Source organism: Scyliorhinus torazame, chromosome 17 (assembly GCF_047496885.1).
Source record: "Scyliorhinus torazame isolate Kashiwa2021f chromosome 17, sScyTor2.1, whole genome shotgun sequence".
Taxonomy (NCBI): Eukaryota; Metazoa; Chordata; class Chondrichthyes; order Carcharhiniformes; family Scyliorhinidae; genus Scyliorhinus; species Scyliorhinus torazame.
Genome location: NC_092723.1, coordinates 128,082,003 through 128,102,650, shown reverse-complemented (window position 1 = coordinate 128,102,650; position 20,648 = coordinate 128,082,003). Strand labels below are relative to the sequence as shown.

The 20,648-nt window shown below is 48.4% G+C and overlaps 1 protein-coding gene across 2 annotated transcripts in view; it reads left to right on the top strand.

Annotated features, from left to right (window-relative positions):
- shmt1 (serine hydroxymethyltransferase 1 (soluble)) overlaps nt 1–20,648 on the top strand; it is a 62,715-nt gene that overhangs the window by 22,954 nt on the left and 19,113 nt on the right. For both annotated transcript variants that reach the window (XM_072481014.1, XM_072481013.1), the window contains 2 exons: nt 7,552–7,633; nt 8,079–8,291. In XM_072481014.1, coding sequence (XP_072337115.1) covers nt 7,552–7,633; nt 8,079–8,291 — 295 coding nt within the window. The remainder of the gene's footprint in view (nt 1–7,551; nt 7,634–8,078; nt 8,292–20,648) is intronic.

Genomic DNA, 20,648 nt, shown 5'->3' with positions numbered 1-20,648 from the left:
CAGAAGGAGGCCATTTGGCCCATCGAGTCTGCACCAGCCCTTACAAAGAGCACCCTACTCAAGCCCATGTATCTACCCTATCCCCGTAACCTAGTAACCCCCACTTAACCTTTTAGGACACGAAGGGCAATTTAGCATGGCCAATCAACCTAACCTACACAACTTTGGACTGTGGGAGGAAACCGGAGCACCCGGAGGAAACCCACGCCGGCACGGGGAAAACGTGCAGACTCCGCACAGACAGTGACCCAGCTGGGAATCGAACCTAGGACCCTAGAGCTGTGAAGCAACTGTGCTAACTACTATGCTACCGTGCTGCCCACCAAAGGCACCATGAAAAGCAAGGAATCTAGTAATCCCTGCAAAAATCTGTCCTGGTCCACTCACGTCGATGCTACGACCAAGAAAGCACAACAGCGCCTATACTTCCTCAGGAAACTAAGGAAATCCGACATGTCCACGTTGACTCTGACCAACTTTCACAGATGCACCATAGAAACCATCCTATCTGGCTGCAACACAGCCTGGTATGGCAACTGCTCAGCCCAAGACTGTTAGAAACCACAGAGAGTCGTGAACACAGCCCAGTCCCTCACGTGAACTCACCTCCCATCCATTGACTGTCTACACTTCCCGCTGCCTTACAAAAGTGGGCAGCATAATCAAAGACCCCTCCCACCCAGGTTATTCTCCCTTCCAACTTCTTCCATGGGGCAGGAGGTAGAAAAGTCTGAGAACACGCACGAATAGGTTCAAAAACAGCTTCTGCCCTGATGTTACCGGACTCCTGAATGACCCTCTTATGGACTGAACTGATCTCTTCACACATCTTGTCTGCTGAGTAGTACTACACTATGCTTCACCCAATGCCTGTGTCTATGTATTTACATTGTGTATTTATGTTTGTCCTATGTTTTTCATGTATGGTACGATCTGTCTGTACTGTACGCAGAACAATACTTTTCACTGTACCTAGGTACACGTGACAATAAATCAAATCAATCTATAAAACTATAGTGGAAACAGCCCTCCTGCCACAGAAACACCTGTCAACAATTACCCGTTACTTTTTGGACTGATCAATTTTGGATTCAGCCTGTCACTTTCCCTTGGTACCGATCGGCTTTTACTTTTCTGACAAGTTTGCCCTGTGAGATTGTGTCAAAAATCTATGCAGACCATGTCAAACACACGACCCTCATTGATCCTCCTGCCACCTTCTCGAAACATTACATCAAATGAGTCCACCGTTAACAAATTAACCGTCTGCTGTTTGCCGTTGGTGAATCCATGCCTGCCTAAATGACAGATTTATACTGTCCCTGAGAAATGTTTCCAATAATTTGCCCACCACCAAGTTTAGGCTGATTGAGCTGTAATTAATCAGTCTATCCCTCCCTCTATTAAAACAAATCAGAATAATGTTACTTTCTCCAGTTTGTAGCCAGCAAGGATTGGAAAAATGCTGACCAGAAACTATTTTCCACTATTTCTCCCTTGTTTCTTCCCGTAAGCTGGGATGCATTTCATCTGGACCTCGGAGTTTATTTAATTTCAAAGATGCTATACTCCTTAATATTTCCTTGCTCACTATATTTATCCCATGCAATGTTTCAGACTCCCATCTCATGTCAGCACTGTTCCCTTCTTTTGGGAAGGCTGAGACAAAGTATTGATTAAGAATCGCACTTGCATCTTTCTGACTCCTCACATGAATAATCTTATTGGTCTCCAATGGTCCCTGTGCTTTCCTTAGTGTCAGGAGGACCAATGAGGGTAGTGTGTTTGATATGATCCACATAGATTGTTCATATTGCTCTTTATATATTTAAAAGACACCCTTGAGTTTTCCTTGCCAATGTTTTTTCTCTTTGCTTTCCTAATTTTCTTTTTAATTTTACACCTGCACTTTCTATACTTCTCCAGGCTTATTCTAACGTTGAACTCTCAGTACCTGACATCAGCTTGTGGTTTTGTGTCTTCTACTACCATGTATGCTCCTTGAAATCCAGAGGCTCCAAAGGGAGTACCACCTTTGCTATGAGCCCTTACAACCTCCTCTTACCTAAGTCCTGCTTTCTCTTGATGGAATTGCTAACTGATGACTTGGGGGGAAAAAAACTCCTGAATACATTTTAAGAATTCTGTGCTCGTAACTGCACGGGTTCAACCAGTTGAAGTTATTCATGAAGGCCCCGCCTTCTTAACCTTTCACCTCAGCTGAGTGGTGGCGATCCTCAGTTTTAAGTCACCACCAGTCAGCTCTCTTCCTCAAAGGGTAAAACAGCCTAATGGTCATCTGGGACTATGGAGACTTCACTTGATTCCCAGTCAATATTAGGCCCCTAATCAGGGCCTATTGTTTTAGTACTTTTCATCAATTTGCCTACATTTGCTGCCCAAGCTGCCTCTAACTGAGATCCATGGTACACTGTCAGCAGCTCGATTGTGCCTTTTTTCTTCTGTTCAACCCACATGACATCCAGCTTGAATATAATCCCTTCTCACAGCTGTGATTGTTCATCAATAGTGCAACATCCCCCCACTTACTCTTTTCATCTCACTCACTATCTGATCTGAAAATTCTGTAACCTGGAATGTTGACCTGCCACTCCTGCGCTTCTTTAAGCCATGTTTCAGTAATAGCTCTGCTATTATATTTCAAAGTATCTTTCTGTGCTCTCAACTCATCATTAAACTTCTTATGTTGAAATGTATATCATTAAATACTACCCAACCCTCCTCTTGGCTATTTTCCAGCCTCTGTTTCCTCTGCCTTCCCCACTTATTTTCCTGCCTTGCATTTCTTTGTTTCTCGCGCTCCTGAATCTACACACAATTTCCATCCCCCCACTGCCGAGCAAGTGAAAAATATCAGCAAAAGCACTGGCAACCATCCCCATGCAAATTCTGAAGCCAACCTGGCACCTGTCAGTTCACCATTCTCAAATTCCCAATGTACTAAGCCCAGTTCCTCACAGGGAGGGAGCAAGAACAAGACTTGAAAGATACCAGGGACTACTCTCCTTTATACCTCAGTATGGCCGATTCAGAGGTGGTCCTTGACTGGAGAATGGGAGTGAGTTGTCTCGCTCCTCTTTCCAGAACTAGGGGTAGCACGGTAGCACAGTAGTTAGCACTGCTGCCTCACAGCTCCAGGGACCCAGGTTCAATTCCGGCCTTGGGTAACTTTCTGTGTTGAGTTTCTGTGTGGGCACTTTCTCACCATATCTGCGTGGATTTCCTCCGGGTGCTCCAGTTTCCTTCCACAGTCCAAAGATGTGCAGGTTAGGTAGATTGGCCATGCTAAATTGCCCCTTAGTGTCCAAAAGGTTAAGTGGGGATACTGGGTTACGGGGGAAGGGTGAAGGCATGGGCCTAAGTAGGGTGCCTTTTCCAAGGGCCAGTGCAGACTCGATGGGCCGAATGGCCTCCTTCTGCACTGTAAATTCAATGATAACCAAAGGGAATGCAAGGGTTAGGGGAGAGAAAAGACCATCACGAGCTGCTTGTGAGTCTCTTACCCTGCAGCTTGATGTTTGACTGGTGCCTGTGCAGATTGGCTATTTGCTCTGAAGACAAACTATAAGCAGTGTCTCTGGAGCACTGGTTTCCAAGCGACTACAAGTTGTTGGGCCTAATCTAACATTTGGTGGCGCAAGGACCCCCTGCTCGATTTGACTTGGGGTAAGGTGGGGAAACTTCCTGCCGTTAAGACAAAGGTTGGAGTAGGCAATGACATTTTTTTTTTTAACCTGCCCTGGAAATCTTTGGCTATATTTGTACAGAAAGTGGCAGATTCCCATTCCCCAGATTTCAGCTTTGCAGGTGAATTCTAAGTTCCATAGGACAGGGGCAGCACGGTGCCACAGTGGGTTAGCTCTGCAGCCTCACGGCGCCGAGGTCCCAGGTTCCATCCCGGCTCTGGGTCACTGCCCGTGTGGAGTTTGCACATTCTCCCCGTGTTTGCGTGGGTTTCGCCCCCACAACCCAACGATGTGCAGGGTAGATGGATTGGCCACGCTAAATTGCCCCTTAATTGGAAAAAATGAATTGGGTACTCTAAATTTTACAAAAAAGTTACATAGGACAGTAAGTTATACAGATGTGAGAAGGAAGTTACAAAGGGTCAGAGACAGACAAAGTGAATGAGCGAAACTATTACAAATGGAGATGTGTGATTGTTGTGCTCAGGCTAAAGAGATCAGAGTACATTGGAAGGATGGAGAAATCAGCACAGTAGCATTGAGACTTGAGAGTCCCAAGTATATAAATCGTTAAAAGCCAGTATGTCAAGACAAAATGCTGTCAAGAAGGTTTGTAGAATGCTGTTCTTTATCTTAAAGGTGTTGGACGAGAAAGGGAAGTTATGCTTCAATTGAGTAGAATCTGATCTATGAACATATAAAATCTAAATATATTGCCTTTCCGTTCCTATGTTCACTGATCTACAATGACTTTTGACCCAGAAAAGCCTCAAATTTAAAATGTTAATCCTTGTTTTTGAATCCTTGTATAGTCTCGGCCCCACCTACCCACCTCTGTAACCTCCAGTCGGATAATGCTCGGAGATATTGGCCCTATTCCAATTCCGGCCTCTTATGCATCCCATTTTTTCTCCTGTTCCAACATCGTTAGTCCTTTCTGTTGCTTAATCCAATTCCATCCCTAAACCTCTCCAATTCCATCCCTAAACCCCTCCCATTCCATCCCTAAACCTCTCCAATTCCATCCCTAAACCCCTCCCATTCCATCCCTAAACCCCTCCCATTCCACCCCTAAACCTCTCCAATTCCATCCCTAAATCCATCCAATTCCATCCCTAAACCCCTCCAATTCCATCCCTAAACCTCTCCAATTCCATCCCTAAACCCCTCCCATTCCATCCCTAAACCCCTCCCATTCCATCCCTAAACCTCTCCAATTCCATCCCTAAACCCCTCCCATTCCATCCCTAAACCCCTCCAATTCCATCCCTAAACCTCTCCAATTCCATCCCTAAACCCCTCCAATTCCATCCCTAAACCTCTCCAATTCCATCCCTAAACCCATCCAACTCCATCCCTAAACCTCTCCAATTCCATCCCTAAACCCCTCCAATTCCATCCCTAAACCTCTCCAATTCCATCCCTAAACCTCTCCAATTCCATCCCTAAACCCATCCAATTCCATCCCTAAACCCCTCCAATTCCATCCCTAAACCCCTCCAATTCCATCCCTAAACCCCTCCAATTCCATCCCTAAACCCATCCAATTCCATCCCTAAACCCCTCCAATTCCATCCCTAAACCTCTCCAATTCCATCCCTAAACCCCTCCAATTCCATCCCTAAACCCCTCCAATTCCATCCCTAAACCCATCCAATTCCATCCCTAAACCCCTCCAATTCCATCCCTAAACCTCTCCAATTCCATCCCTAAACCCATCCCATTCCATCCCTAAACCCTTCCACTTCCACCCCTCCTGGGCCACTGGAGACCCCTGGCTGTTCAGGGTAAGTGCAGGGTAGCCCCCATCCCTCCCCCTGGAATGTGGGCACCTTGGCACTGCCCAGCTGGCAACGTACACTGTCACCCTGGCATTGTTGCCACCGCCCGCAACCCCGACCCACTATAAGAGCCTGCTGCCATCCTCACCCACATTGCCTCCAGCTCCCTACCCCAGCCCCGCACCTTCTTGGTGTTTGCCGGCCAATAATAATACATCAGATTCAGAAGAGCCAAACCCCCCTGACTGTCCACTCTGAAACACCGTCTTCAGAATCCTTGCCACCTTACCCGACTAGTCAAATAATGAAATCAACATTCCACCCGCATAAAAACGCCTTTGGCAAAAAGACAGGCAAGCACTGGAATGAAAATGAAAACCATGGCAAGATATTCATCTTTGCCGCCTGCACCTAGTCTGCCAATGACAGGGAGAGGCTGTCCAACCTCAAAAAATCTGCCTTAACCCTGCTCATCAGGCTCGTAAAATTTGATTTACGGAGCTGGGCCCAGTGCCGTGCCACCTGAAATGAGTAGTCCCCACGCGAAACGGCAATCCCCCCAGGTCAGCTCCTATCCCCAGAGAGGAAACCAAAAAGCACTTTCTCCAAATTCAGTTTATATCCCGAAAAAGCCCCAAATCGTATGAGCAGTCCCATTATATTCCCCTCCGTGGGACCTGGGTTAGAAATACACAACAAAAGGTTGTCAGCATACTGGGCCACATTATGCTCCAGCCCCCTCACTGTCCCTCTCCACTTATCCGAACACCTCAGCGCAATGGCCAAGGGCTCTATTGCCAGCGTAAACAAAAGGGGGACATGGGACATCCCATCTCATTACCCTGTGCAGCTGAAAATCTCCCGAGTTCACCTCGTTAGCACGAACTCTCGCCTTCGGTTCCTTATAAAACAATTTAACCCACGCCACAAACTTAGGCCCAATCCCAAACCACTCTAACACCGCAAACAAATAATTACATTCTACTCGGTCAAACGCCTTCTCCGCATCCGGAGCCACCATCACCTTCAGCTCCCCGCCCTTCTGATGGGGAGAGCACCGCGTTTAACAAGCACCACACATTCGAACATCATGTTTACAGATAACACACAGGAATCATATGGGGGCTGGTTTTACAGTGAATCATCATAGACCAGTAGGCCGGGATTCTCCGATCCCGCGGCCAGGTTCTGACGCCGGCGTCAAAAGTGGCGTGAGTCACTTCGGTGTCAGCGGGCCTCCAGGCCCAGGTATTCACCCCTTCCCAGGGGGCTAGTATGACGCTGGAGTGATGTCCGCTGCCCCAGCTGGTGCGTCACGGCCGGCGAGGGTCCGCGCATGCACGCCTCGGCCGGTGCGAGTTCCGCATGGTCGCCACGGCCCGGCGTGGAGAAACATAGGCCCCCCCACAGAAATAGCTCGCCCGCTGATCGGTTGGCCAGGCCACCGTGGAGGCCCCCCGCCCCCCACCAGGACGGTCCCCGCAGCTAGAACTCCGAGGTCCCGCCGGGTAGGACCATACGTAATCTACGCCGGCGGGCACTCGGCCCGTCAAGGCGCAGAGAATCGCCGGGGGGGGGGCCAAGAATCAGCGGCGGAGAATCGGCGGGCTGGCATTGGAGCGGCGTGGCGCGATTCTAGCGCCCCCCCCTCCCCCGGCGATTCTCCGACTCGCCGGGGGATCGGAGAATCCTGGCCGTAATCTAGAATTTTGGACTAATTGGACGCATGAATTGAAATCTTACCAAGACAGCTGGGAAATTTTAATTCAGCCTGTGCAGACTCGATGGGCCGAATGGCCTCCTTCTGCTCTGTAAATTCGATGATTCTGTTGTATCAATAATCTCGACTAAGTAACTACCAGGTTGTAATAGATAATCCATCCGGTTCTCTAATGACTTTCTGGGGAAGGAAATCTATTGTGTTTGCCCAGTCTGGCCTCTGTGTTGACTCTTAACTGCTCTCTGAGTTAAGGGTCGTTAGGGATGGGAAATAAACAATGGCTTTGGCAGTGATACACACATTGGTGAGTGAAAGAAAGTTCTCTGCTGTTCATTCCCTTTAGGTAAACCCTGAGACTGGTTATATTGACTATGACAGGTTGGCAGAGAATGCTCGGCTTTTCCACCCCAAGCTCATAATTGCAGGTAAGCACAAGAATCTTCATAGTGGTAGGGCAGTTAGCTCCATTCAACAATGCTAATCGCAGCAAGTTCGGGATTCCTGAGGGGTGATTCTTAATGAATTGCGAGTATCTGCTGCTGCCTTTCACTGGCTCACAGGTTACTGATTTAGATAGGGGTTTTTCTTTGCAGAGTTTTGTAGTCGGCAGCAAATGTAAGAAAGGCAGCATGGCTGATCAGTTCCTGAAAGAGGAGGTTTCCCTGCCCTGGATGACGTTTTCTTCTAACCTGCCTTTGGTTAAAGAGTTGGGTTCTAAAGAGGGTCTTCAAAGGAGGAGAGAGTGGCGGGGAGATTTAAGGAGGAAATTGCAGATATCTGAAGGTGTATTGGGTGGGGGGACAGTAGGAGGAAGAGTCAACATTCACAGCAGCTTCCCAATCAGCTCAACTGCATTGTTGGTTTCCCCAGGTATTAGCTGCTACTCCCGTAACCTGGATTATGCCAGGATGCGACAGATTGCGGACGAGAACAGTGCCTACCTGATGGCGGACATGGCACACATCAGTGGCTTGGTGGCAGCCGGGGTGGTGCCCTCTCCCTTTGAGTACAGCGATGTGGTCTCCACAACAACGCACAAGACTCTCCGTGGGTGCAGATCTGGGATGATCTTCTACAGAAAAGGTGAGGGAAAGATGTTTGGCTGGACTGTTTCCCAGTCCCACCTCTTGAGTAAAACGCTATTTTTGAGATTGTAATTTACCGCAACACATTGGTGAAATTTACAACTTCTCTTATCGACAGGAGTGTCATGGTCAGTATATCGACATCTTGCACAGTTAGCAGTGTGATTTCAAATTGGTACCTTACAAACAAACATCTCATTTATTTTATTCTATCATGGAATGTGGGCTTCGCTGACTCAGCCAACATTTGTTGCCCACCCCTAATTGATCTTGAGCAGGTGGTGGCGAGCTGCCTTCCTGAGCTGCTGCACTCCATGTGGTGTCGGTACACCTACTGTGCTGTTAGGCAGGGAGGTCCAGGAATGTTGACCCAGTGACAGTGAAGGAACGGCGATGTATTTCCAAGGCAGGATGGTAAGCCACTTGGAGGGAAACTTCCAGGTGGCGGTGTTCCCAGGCATCTGCTGCCCTTGTCCTTCTAGATGGTAGTGGTTAGAGTTTGGAAAGTGCTGCCTAAGGAGTCTTATTAAATTCCTGCAGTGCATCTCATAGATGGTGCACACGGATGCTACAGTTCATCAGTGGTGGAGGGAGTGAGTATTTGTGAAAGGAGTGAAGAAGACACAGCCCCAGAGGCGGCTTGCATTTTGTGAGGTCCCACACACACCTTGGTTTTTGGGGCCCTCCCCAATGATGTGACGCCCCTCCCCATAATGATATCGCACCCTTCCCAACACTGCCCACAGAGTGCAAAGGCACAAGCCACACAAATACACAAATTGATCACTGCTTAACTGCTTTAGTGTTTTTTAACTTGTGAAAACACGCCTATATGAATAATTGCTGAATTGAAGCTTACCTCTTGTCAGACTGAGGGTAACGATGCTCAATATGACCCTCTTGAGTTTTGAGGTGAGAAAACAAGGAACTTGCTGGTGAGCAACAAAATGGAAAAATCAGCCAATGACATCACTGCAGCACAAGTCAGTGCTGGACAGAGTGAGCCAGACCTGTACAGGAGCAGCTACTCCAATCAACACGATGCATATGCTGCCATTCAGTATACCTCAGAGTCTCATTCAGTTTCAAAAGTTAACTCCCTTATTTTCTCTCACAAAGTCAAATAAGTTTACGTGAGTGGAGTGCCCAGTGAGTCCAAATCCAATATCAGTGGCTCTGTCTGCAAGATTCCGTTCTTTGTTATAGAAGAAACTTTCTGAAGGCCAATCTTGAGAGCGATGGTGGTTTGAACTATTAGCACGTGACCATCTGTAGCCATTATATCAGACCAGCAATGGTCCATTTTGGAAAACTGAATTTAAACAAGAGAATAGGGAAGATGGACAGATTTTTAAGATTTTCTTGCTTCACCCCTTGTTGAAATGCCAATTTAGATAGCTTTTCTCGACACCTTTTCTTTACAAAGTCATGAATTACATCATCGTAGGTAATATCTTCAAAAGACGCCCTTTCAATCGTCAATATTGCTGAACCTGTCAAATGTTCCTGACTCATCATACTTCTCAATTGTTAACTCTTTTCAATACAGAAAAAGAACGTTCGCCAGAAGCATTTGTGAGAGGTATTGTTAAAAATATTTTCAGAATGGTTTCCACATTGAAAAGGTTGCCTGCAAACATCACATGCAAGTCTGTACAAATCAGCTGGTGGTCTCAAAGCACAGAGCTCATCCCAAGAAAAGGAATTTGTGGAATGTCTGAGAGATGGGTTTTTTGGAGCAGCTTGTGACAGAGCCTGGATTTGGTGATGTGTAATGAGGCAGACTTAATTAGGGAACTTAAGGTGAAGGAACCCTTAGGGAGCAGTGACCACAATATGATAGAATTTACCATACAGTTTGAGAGGGAGAAGCTGCAATCAGATGTAACGGTATTACAATTAAATAAGGGTAACTATAAAGACACGAGTGAGGAGCTGGCCAGAGTTGATTGGAAAAGGGGCCTAGCAGGGAAGATGGTGGAACAGCAATGGCAGGGGTTTGTGGGGTTATTCGGGAGGTACAGCAGAAATTCATCCCAAGGAGGAGGAAACATGCTAAGAGGAGGACAAGCCATTAGTGGCTGATGAGGGAAGTCAAGGACAGCGTAAAAGCAAAAGAAAAAGCATACAAAGTGGCGAGGATTAGTGGGAAGCCAGAGGATTGGGAAGTCTTTAAATGCGAGCAGAGGACAACTAAAAAAGCAATAAGGAGAAGAAGATGAAATATGAGTGCAACCTAGCTAGTAATTTAAAAGAAGATAGGAAGAGTTCTTTTCAATATACAAAAGGTAAGAGAGAGGCAACAATAGACATTGGATCAATGGAAAATGTGCCTGGAGAAGTAATAGGAAACAAAGAAATGGCAGAGGAACTGACTAGTTACTTTGCATCAGTCTTCACGGTGGAAGACAACAGTGGGATGCCAGAGCCCCAGGAGAATCAGTAGGCAGAGGTAAGTGCAGTGGCCATCACTAAGGAGAAGGTTCTGGGGGAACTGAAAGGTCTGAAGGTGGGTAAATCACCTGGACCAGATGGACTACACCCCAGGGTTCCAAAAGAGATATCTGAGGAGATTGTGGAGGCATTAGTGGTGATCGTTCAGGAATCACTGGAGGCAGGAAGGGTCCCAGAGGACTGGAAAGTGGCTAATGTAACACCGTTGTTTAAGAAGGCAGGGAGGCAGAAGATGGGAAATTATCGCCCGGCTAGCCTGACTTCGGTCATTGGTAAAATTTTGGAGTCCATTATTAAAGATGAAATCGCAGAGTACTTGGAAGTGCATGGTAAAATAGGACTGAGTCAGCACAGCTTTGTCAAAGGGAGGTCGTGCCTAACAAATCTGTTAGAGTTCTTTGAGGAGGTGATAAGGAAGTTAGACAAAGGAGAACCAATGGACATGATATATTTAGATTTCCAGAAGGCCTTTGACAAGGTGCCGCATAGAAGACTGTTAAATAAGTTAAGAGCCCATTGTGTTAAAATCCTGGCGTGGATAGAGGATTGGCTGACTGGCAGAAGGCAGAGAGTGGGGATAAAGGGGCCTTTTTCAGGATGGCAGCCGGTGACTAGTGGTGGTGCCTCAGGGGTCTGTGCTGGGACCACAACTTTTCACAATATACATTAATGATCTGGAAGAAGCAACTGAAGGCACTGTTGTTAAGTTTGCAGATGATCCAAAGATCTGTTGAGGGATAGGTAGTATTGAGGAAGCAGGCGGCTGCAGAAGGACTTGGACAGGCTAGGAGAGTGGGCAATGAAGTGGCAGATGGAATACAATGTGGAAAAGTGTGAGGCTATGCACTTTGGAAGGAGAAATGGAGGCATGGACTATTTTCTAAATGGGGAAATGCTTAGGAAATCAGAAGCAAAAAGGGACTTGGGAGTCCTTGTTCATGATTATCTTAAGGTTAACGTGCAACGTGCCCCCCCCCCCCTTGCCGATCAGCCATCTCCTTTCTTGGGGCCGCCCCTAGCCCCTGTGTCGTGCTTCCCCTGGCCTGCCTCCTGGCAGCCCCCACCTCCGGCCTCCTCCATGTTACCAAACCCAAATCCCTCCCTCGTCAGCAGATCAACTACCCCCCCCCCCCCCCCGCCTAGCAACAACACCCTGTAACCTAATCCCTGCCATAAGCTAGCTATATACACACACCCCCATCTGGCTTCCGTAGACCAGCTCACCCAGCTAGCCTGGTGACTCTCTCGACTCCGACGCCAACAATTCTCCCACCTATTGTTCCCTCTGACCCATCCCCCCGCCCATCAACACCACTTCCCCAAACCAGCCATCCTTGAGCAAATGCTCTGAAGAAAAAAAAAACAAGGAACAAAGAAAACCCCGACGCTAGTGCAAATCGAACAAAATAAAATAAAAAATAGGCACTTCCAACCGCCCCGATCAGAACACAAAAAGCCCCCAGCATCACATACCTTAACTACCCTCTTTTTCCAGTGAAAACTCGAGTACAGAAGAGAAAAAAAACAACACAACACAAGAAAAACGTGTAAATATCGCTGAGTAACTTTTTAACATAAGTCCAAAAAGTCCTCAGTTCGGCACCAGCCCTTCTCTCTTGGCGAAGTCCATCGCGTCCTCGGGCTCCTCAAAGTAATGGTGCCGCCCCTCGTGCGTGACCCAAAGGCGCGCTGGGTACAGCAGCCCAAACTTCACCTGCTTCTGAAACAGAATCTCTTTGACTTGCCTGTAGCCTGCTCTCCCTCTGGCCACCTCCACGCTCAGGTCCTGGTAGATGCGCAGGACACTGTTGTTCCAATGGCAGCTCCGCGTGCGCTTGGCCCACGTAACACCCGCTCCTTGTCCAGGAACCTGTGGAACCTGACCACCATTGCTCGGAAGGGCCCCCCGCTCGCGGCTGCCTCGCCAGCACTCTGTGTGCCCTGTCCACCTCCAACGGGCGAGGGAAGACATCGTCCCCCAACAGCTTCTGGAACATGTCTGCCACATACGCAGCGGCAGCCTCTCCCTCAGCCCCCTCCGGGAGACCAATGATTCTCAAATTCTGCCGACGGGACCTATTTTCCAGGTCCTCCACCTTTTCCAGAAGCCTTTTTTGTTGGTCTTTCAGCCTCTCCATCTCCACCTCCAGCACCGTTTGGTGATCCTCCTGCTCCTCCAGCGCCTTTTCCAGCTTCTGGATCGTCCGATCCTGGGCATCCAGCCTGTGCTCCAAGAGCTCGATTGATTTCTGAATCGGGTCTAAACTGTCCAGTTTCAGCGCGGTGAAGTCTCCTTGGATGACCTTCAGCAGATGCTCCGTTGTTGGCAGGGCTGTCCGCACTGGGGTCCGGACATCGGCCATATTGTCCTCAGCAACAGCTTCTGCACTGCCCTTGTTTGCCCACTTCTTCAACTGTTTGCGATTCTTTCTGCTGTTTAATTCCATACACCTATATCTGGAGTCAGTGCCTGAGTGCCTATGCCTTCAGATCCAGCGCTGAAAAGTACAAAAATGTCGGGGGGAAAGGTCCAAAAGTCCGACCGGATCGAGAGCCACCAAATGTGCGACTTACTCCCTCATAGCCACCACCGGAAGTCTCGGCAAATGCAATGTTAACATTCATGTCGAGAGGGCTAGAATACAAGAGCAGGGATGTGCTTCTGAGGCTGAATAAGGCTCTGGTCATACCCCATTTGGAATATTGTGAGCAGTTTTGGGCCCCGTATCTAAGGAAGGATGTGCTGGTCTTGGAAAGGGCCCAGAGGAGGTTCACAAGAATGATCCCTGGAATGAAGAGCTTGACGTATGAGGAACGGTTGAGGACTCTGGGTCTGTACTTGTTGGAGTTTAGAAGGATGAGGGAGGGATCTTATTGAAACTTACAGGATACTGCGAGGCCTGGATAGAGTGGACGTGGAGAGGATGTTTCCACTTGTAGGAAAAAATAGAAGCAGAGGACACAATCTCAGACCAAAGGGACAATCCTTTAAAACAGAGATGAGGAGGAATTTCTTCAGCCAGAGGGTGGTGAATCCGTGTAACTGACAAGCTGGAGCTGTTATTAAGCACTCCATTCACCACACACTCATTGCAGCCACAAAGATGGCTCACAGAAGACCCTCCCCCCACATTGCGGGAGTCTGAAGTGGACCCATTTCTTGATGCCAATGAGGAGATGAGGGACACCCTCTTCCCCAGGGTGGGCCGCCGCCTCAAGCCCACCGCCCTGGACAGCGCCTGGGAGGAGGTGGCAGAGTACTGCCAGTCTCACCAGGAGAAAACAGTTCATGATCTTTACGGATGGGGGTCACTGGTGAGACCTCCGCCCTGAGAGGGGCAGTGTGTTAGGGAAGGTTCCAAAGGCCAGCGTACTGTCCTTTGGTTGGGGTGAGCTCTGCTAATCTCCTGTTTCCTCTGTAGTGGGACTGGGCTTCTGAGGAGTTCCAACACCTCATGGGCTCATGTGGGGATGAGCTTGGCCACGCTCATCCCCACAATGATACCACTGGGGTAAGAAGGTTTCCAGAGGGGCAGCTTGGGTGGGCTCCCACATCACCAGAGGCTCTCTGAACATTTACGAGTGACAGGGCTATAGTGATAGGGGATTCAATAGTTCAGGACACAGACAGACGCTTCTGTGGCCGCAAACGTGAATCAAGGATGGTGTGTTGCCTCTCTAGTGCCAGGGTCTAGGATGTCATGGAGTGGCTGTACATAGAACATAGAACATACAGTGCATAAGGAGGCCATTCGGCCCATCGAGTCTGCACCGGCCCACTTAAGCCCTCACTTCCACCCTATCCCCGTAACCCAATAACCCCTCCTAACCTTTTTGGTCACTAAGGGCAATTTAGCGTGGCCAATCCACCTAACCCACACGTCTTTGGACTGTGGGAGGAAACCCGGAGGAAACCCACGCAGACCCGGGGAGAATGTGCAGACTCCGCACAGACAGTGACCCAGCGGGGAATCGAACCTGGGACCCTGGCGCTGTGAAGCCACAGTGCTATCCACTTGTGCTATCGTGCTGCCCTGTAGGACATTCTGGGGAGGGAAGGTGACTAGCCAGTGATCATGCTACACATTGGTACCAACAACACAGGTAGACTAAGAGATGAGGACCTGCAAGCTGAGTACAGGAAGTTAGGAAATAAACTAAAATGCTGGACCTCAAATCTGGTCATCTCAGGATTACTCCCAGTTCCACTCTCGCGAGAGCAGGAATAGGAGGAAAGATCAGATGAACACGTGGCTGGAGAAAGGGTGTATCCGGGAGGTATTCAGATTCTTGAGGCACTGGGATCGGTTCTGGGGAAGCTGGGACGTGTACAAACCGGACGGATTGCGCCCAGGCAGAGCTGAAACCAATGTCCTTTTTTTAAAAAGGTTTTCCAATTTAAAGGGCAATTTTAGTGTGGCCAATCCACCTACCCTGCCCCCCCCGCCCCCCTCCGGGGGCTTTTGCTGGTTCTGTTGGTGGGCATTTAAACAATGTGGCAGGGGGATGGGATCCCAGGAGTAGGATCAGATAGGTCAGATTCAGATCAGGAAAATGGAGGAAGAACATTAGCTAGTGATGTAGAAGATGTAGTGATAGACTTGGAATTGCAGGAGATGCAAAGTTTCAAAAGTGCCCAGCTGACCAGCAAGGGAAAATGGTGGGGTTAAACTATTTATACTTTGGACTTCCGGTGGTGACCATGGTGTGAGTGGTCGCACATTTGGTGGCTCCCGTTCGTGGTGGACCTTTTGGACCTTTTCCCCGATTTACGGTGGATCTGAACGATAATACAATGTCCTGGTGAGGTAGAAGAAGAAAGTTCCCCACCGGTGTATGGATTCATGGACCAGAAGTGGTCTAAAAAGAGCGTTTGTCGAAAATTGGTGTGGAGCTTGCGACACAGGGTAATATGGCGGAAGGTCAGGGACAGAAAGTGCGGTCCAGTGGTCGACGGATCAACTTGTGGCCTTTCTCCATGAGAAATTTGCTCAGCAGAGAGAGGAATATCTGGAAGACCTGGCCAGGGTGGTGGACCCAATAAAGGCGGGGATTGATCACATGGAGCAGAGGTTAGAAGCCCAGGGCTAGGCGATCCAGAAGGTGGAGGAGGCGGTGGCTGAACACGATGATCAGCTCGCCACGAAGACGGTGGAGATGGGGCTGATGAAGGACCATCAGAAGAGGCTGCAGGAGAAAGTGGAGGATCTGGAGAATAGATCGCGTAGACAGAATCTGAGGATTGTCGGCCTGCCGGAGGTCAGCGAAGGGATGGGCGCCGGTGCATATGTGGCGCGCGTGTTTGAGAAGTTGCTGGGAGACGGGGCGTTTGCGCAGCCCTTGGAGGTGGACAGGGCGCTTATGAGGAAGCTGCAGAGGAATGAGCTGCCGAGGGCAATGGTGGTATGAATACCCCTGTTCCTGTACAAGGTGCAGATCTTGAGGTGGGCCAGGCAAACGAGGCGCTGCATATGGGAAGGTAGTGAACTGCGTGTCTACCAGGACCTGGGTGCGGATCTGGCCAAAAGAAGAGCGAGCTTCAATAAGGTGAAATCGGCCCTCTTTAAGAAGGGGATGAAGTTCGGCATGCTGTGCCCAGCGCGTTTGTGGGTCATATATGAGGATCAGGAACTTTACTTTGGATCGCCAGAAGAAGTGATGAACTTTATCAGGGACAAGGGATTGGCAGGAGATGGACGACATTGAACGTGGGGGCAAGTGGTTATGTTTCAGAACTTCTGTTAAACTTCTTTTCTTCTGGTTTTGTATGTATCATTTTGCACTAAGTTTGGGGGTTGGGATTATTATTTTGTTAGGGGGTGGGGGGGGGGAGAGGGAGGGGTTATAGATTTGCTGACAGGGGAGGGATTGACGAATGGCGACAGGGTGGGGGGTCGATGACGGTGCAGAGGCGCGGGCTGGAGACTGGCCTAAGAAGGGATATGGTTGCTCGGGTGGGGAGGAACCAGGCTGTTCACGGGGGGGGAGGCTGATCACATGGAATGTGAGAGGGCTGGATGGGCCACTCAAGAGGGCTCGCGTGTTCGTGCATCTGAAGAATTTAAAGGCGGACGTGACAATGCTACAGGAGACACACCTGAGGGTGGTGGATCAGACTAAGCTGAGGAAGGGGTGGGTTGTGTAAGTATTTCATTCGGGGAAGGGGTGGGGTGGGTAGGTATTTCATTTGGGGCTAGACTCTAAAACTAGCGATTTTTATTAATAAACAGATATCATTTGAAGTGGGAAGTATAGTGACGGACTCGGGGAGCAGATACGTTATGGGGAGTGGGAAGTTGGAGGGGATGCCGGTGGTGCTGGTGAACATTTATGCACCGAACTGGGACGACGCGGAGTTCATGAGGCAGGTGTTAGGGAATATTTGTGACCTAGACTCGCATGGCTGACCATTGGGTTGGGGGGGGGGGGGTGCACTTTAATACGGTTATAAATCCGAAGCTGGATTGGTCAAGTTCGAGGACAGGGAGGGTGTCAGCGGCTGCGAAGGAACTAAAGGGGTTTATGGAACAGATGGGAGGGGTGGATCCGTGGAGGTTTGGACGGGTGAGATCGAAGGAGTTTTCTTTTTTCTTTTTTCTCCCATGTACACAAAGTACTCCCAGATTGACGTTTTCGTTTTGGATAGGGCTTTCCTGGCAGGGGTAGTAGACACCGAGTACTCGGCGATTGTAGTGCCAGACCATGCTCCACACTGGGTGGATGTACGGGTGAGCAAGGAGGGGGGCCAGCGCCCGCAGTGGAGATTAGATGTAGGACTGTTAGCAGAGGAGGAGGTGCATGTGTGGGTAAGGGAGGCCATCCAGCACTATGTGGAGATAAATGACCCAGGGCGGTTTCGGCAGCAATGGTTTGGGAGGCATTGAAGGCAGTGGTTGGGGTGGAGTTTATTTTGATACGGGCGTCTTCGGAGAAGGTGGAGTGGGTGGAGATGGACAGATTGGTTAGGGAGATTCTTCAGGTAGACAGAAGGTACTCGGAGGCCCCAGAGGCGGGGCTGTTGAAGTAGCGGCAGAAGCTACAGAGGAATCTAGAGGAATACAGGGGAAGATCAAACCGAAAAAGAAAGCGTACGATAGGCAAAAAGAACTAAGCACTGCAGATAGCCTAGACGAGTATAGGAAGTGCAGGGACGAAGTCAAAAAGAAATAAGGAAATCAAAGAGAGGACATGAAAAAAGATTAGCAAGTTAAAGAAAACCCAATGATGTTTTAACAATATATTATTGGTAACAGGTTAGGTAAGGAAAAAGTGGGACCTATCAGAGATGAAGAAGGGAACGTGTGTGTGAATGCAGAGGCTGTGGGAAGGGATTTGCATGAACATTTTATCTCCCCATTTACGAAGGAATGGATGATACAGATATAGTAGTCCAGGAGGAACATTGTGAGATATTGAACAGGGTAATCATAAAGAGAGAGGAAGTACTTGAAGGGTTGGAATCCTTGAAAGTTGATAAGTTGCCAGGGTCAGATGGATTGTTTCCCATCCTGCTGAAGGAGGTCAGGGAGGAGATAGCAGATACTCTGAGGATGATTTTCCAATCCTCACTGGATACAGAGGAGATAACGGAGGACGAGAGAAATACAAATATAGTTCCATTGTTTAAAAAAAGGGATCGAAGGAAATGCCAAACAATTGTAGGCCAGTTAGTCTTATATCGGTGTGGGCAAATTAGTAGAATTGATCCTGAGAGATAGGATTAACTGTCACATAGAAAGGCATGAACTAGTCAGGGATAGTCAACATGGATTTGTTAAAGGAAGGTCTTGCATCACAACCTGATTGAATTCTTTGAGGAAGTGACAAGAAGGGTTGATGAAGAGAGTGCAGTGGATGTGGTGTACATAGATGTTAGCAAGGCATTTGACAAGGTCCCAAATGGCAGATTGTTAAAAAAGTAAAATCCCATGGGATACAGGGAATGTGGCAAACTGGATAAAAAGTTGGCTTAGTAACAGGAAACAAAGGGTAATGGTCGATGGATGCCCTTAGGAATGGAAAGCTGTTTCAAGTGGTGTTCCACGGGGCTCGGTGTTGGGATCTTTACTGTTTGTATTATATATTAACGATTTGGACATGAATGTAGGGGACACGATTGGGAAATTTGCAGACGACATCAAGATTGACCGAGTAGTGGACAGTGTAGAGGATAGCAATCATCTCCAAAATGTATAGATGGGTTGGTGGAGTGAGTGAAAAAATGGCAGATGGAATTTAACACAGGAATGTGGGGTCATGCATTTATGGAGTTTAAACAGTTTTAGGGAGTACACATTAAATGGGAATATACTAAGAGGGGTAGATGAAGTGAGAGATCTCGGCCTACAAGTACACAGTCCCTAAAGGCAGCAGTTCAAGTAGACAAAGTTGTAAAGAAAGCGCATGGAATTCTCTCTCCTTCACTGGCAGAGTAAGAAGTCTTACAACACCAGGTTAAAGTCCAACATGTTTGTTTCGATGTCACTAGCTTTCGGAGCGCTGCTCCTTCCTCAGGTGAATGAAGAGGTATATTCCAGAAACACATACATAGACAAATTCAAAGATGCCAAACAATGCTTGGAATGCGACCATTAGCAGGTGATTAAATCTTTACAGATCCAGAGATGGGGTAACCCCAGGTTAAAGAGGTGTGAATTGTATCAAGCCAGGACAGTTGGTAGGATTTCGCAGGCCAGCTGGTGGGGGATGAATGTAATGCGACATGAATCCCAGGTCCCGGTTGAGGCCGCACTCATGTGTGCGGAACGTGGCTATAAGTTTCTGCTCGGCGATTCTGCGTTGTCGCGCGTCCTGAAGGCCGCCTTGGAGAACGCTTACCCGGAGATCAGAGGCTGAATGTCCTTGACTGCTGAAGTGTTCCCCGACTGGAAGGGAACATTCCTGCCTGGTGATTGTTGCGCGATGTCCGTTCATTCGTTGTCGCATCCTACCAACTGTCCTGGCTTGATACAATTCACACCTCTTTAACCTGGGGTTACCCCATCTCTGGATCTGTAAAGATTTAATCACCTGCTAATGGTCGCATTCCAAGCATTGTTTGGCATCTTTGAATTTGTCTATATATGTGTTTCTGGAACATACCTCTTCATTCACCTGAGGAAGGAGCAGCGCTCCGAAAGCTAGTGACATCGAAACAAACCTGTTGGACTTGGTGTTGTAAGACTTCTTACTGTGCTCACCCCAGTCCAACGCCGGCATCTCCACATCACTGGCAGAGGTATAGAATATAAAAGTAAGGATATAATGTTGGAATTGTATAAGACACTGGTGATGCCACAACTGGATTATCGTGTGCAGTTCTGGTCACCACGTTACAGAAAGGGTGTGATTGCTTTGGAGATAGTGCAGAGGAGATTTGCAAGAATGTTGCCAGGGCTAGAAAAGTGTATCTACAAAGAGAGATTGGATAGGTTGGGTTTAGTTTCCTTGGAATAAAGAAGGCTGAGGGGTGACTTGATTGAGATGTACAAAATTATGAAGGGCAGAGATAGAGTGGACAGGGTAAAATTATTTCCCTTGGTGGAGAATTCCAGAACCAGGGGACGTAGATTCAAGATAAGTGGCAGAAGATGTAGAGGGGACATGAGGAAAATTGTTTTTATGAAGAGGGTAGTGGGAGTCTGGAATTCACTGCCTGAGTTGGTGGTTGAGGCAGAGACCCTAAACTATTTTTAAAAGTACCAGATCTGCACCTTAAGTGGTGTAAGCTACAGGGCTATGGACTAGGTGCAGGAAGGTGGGGTTAGAAAAGGCACCTGGGTATCCTCCGGCTGCCATGGACAAGATGGGCCGAATGACTTTCTGTGCTGTAACCTTTCTATGGTTCTAGGACACAGTGAGCAGTGTAAGCAGCCAGGAGCCTGTAGGTAGCACCACAGGG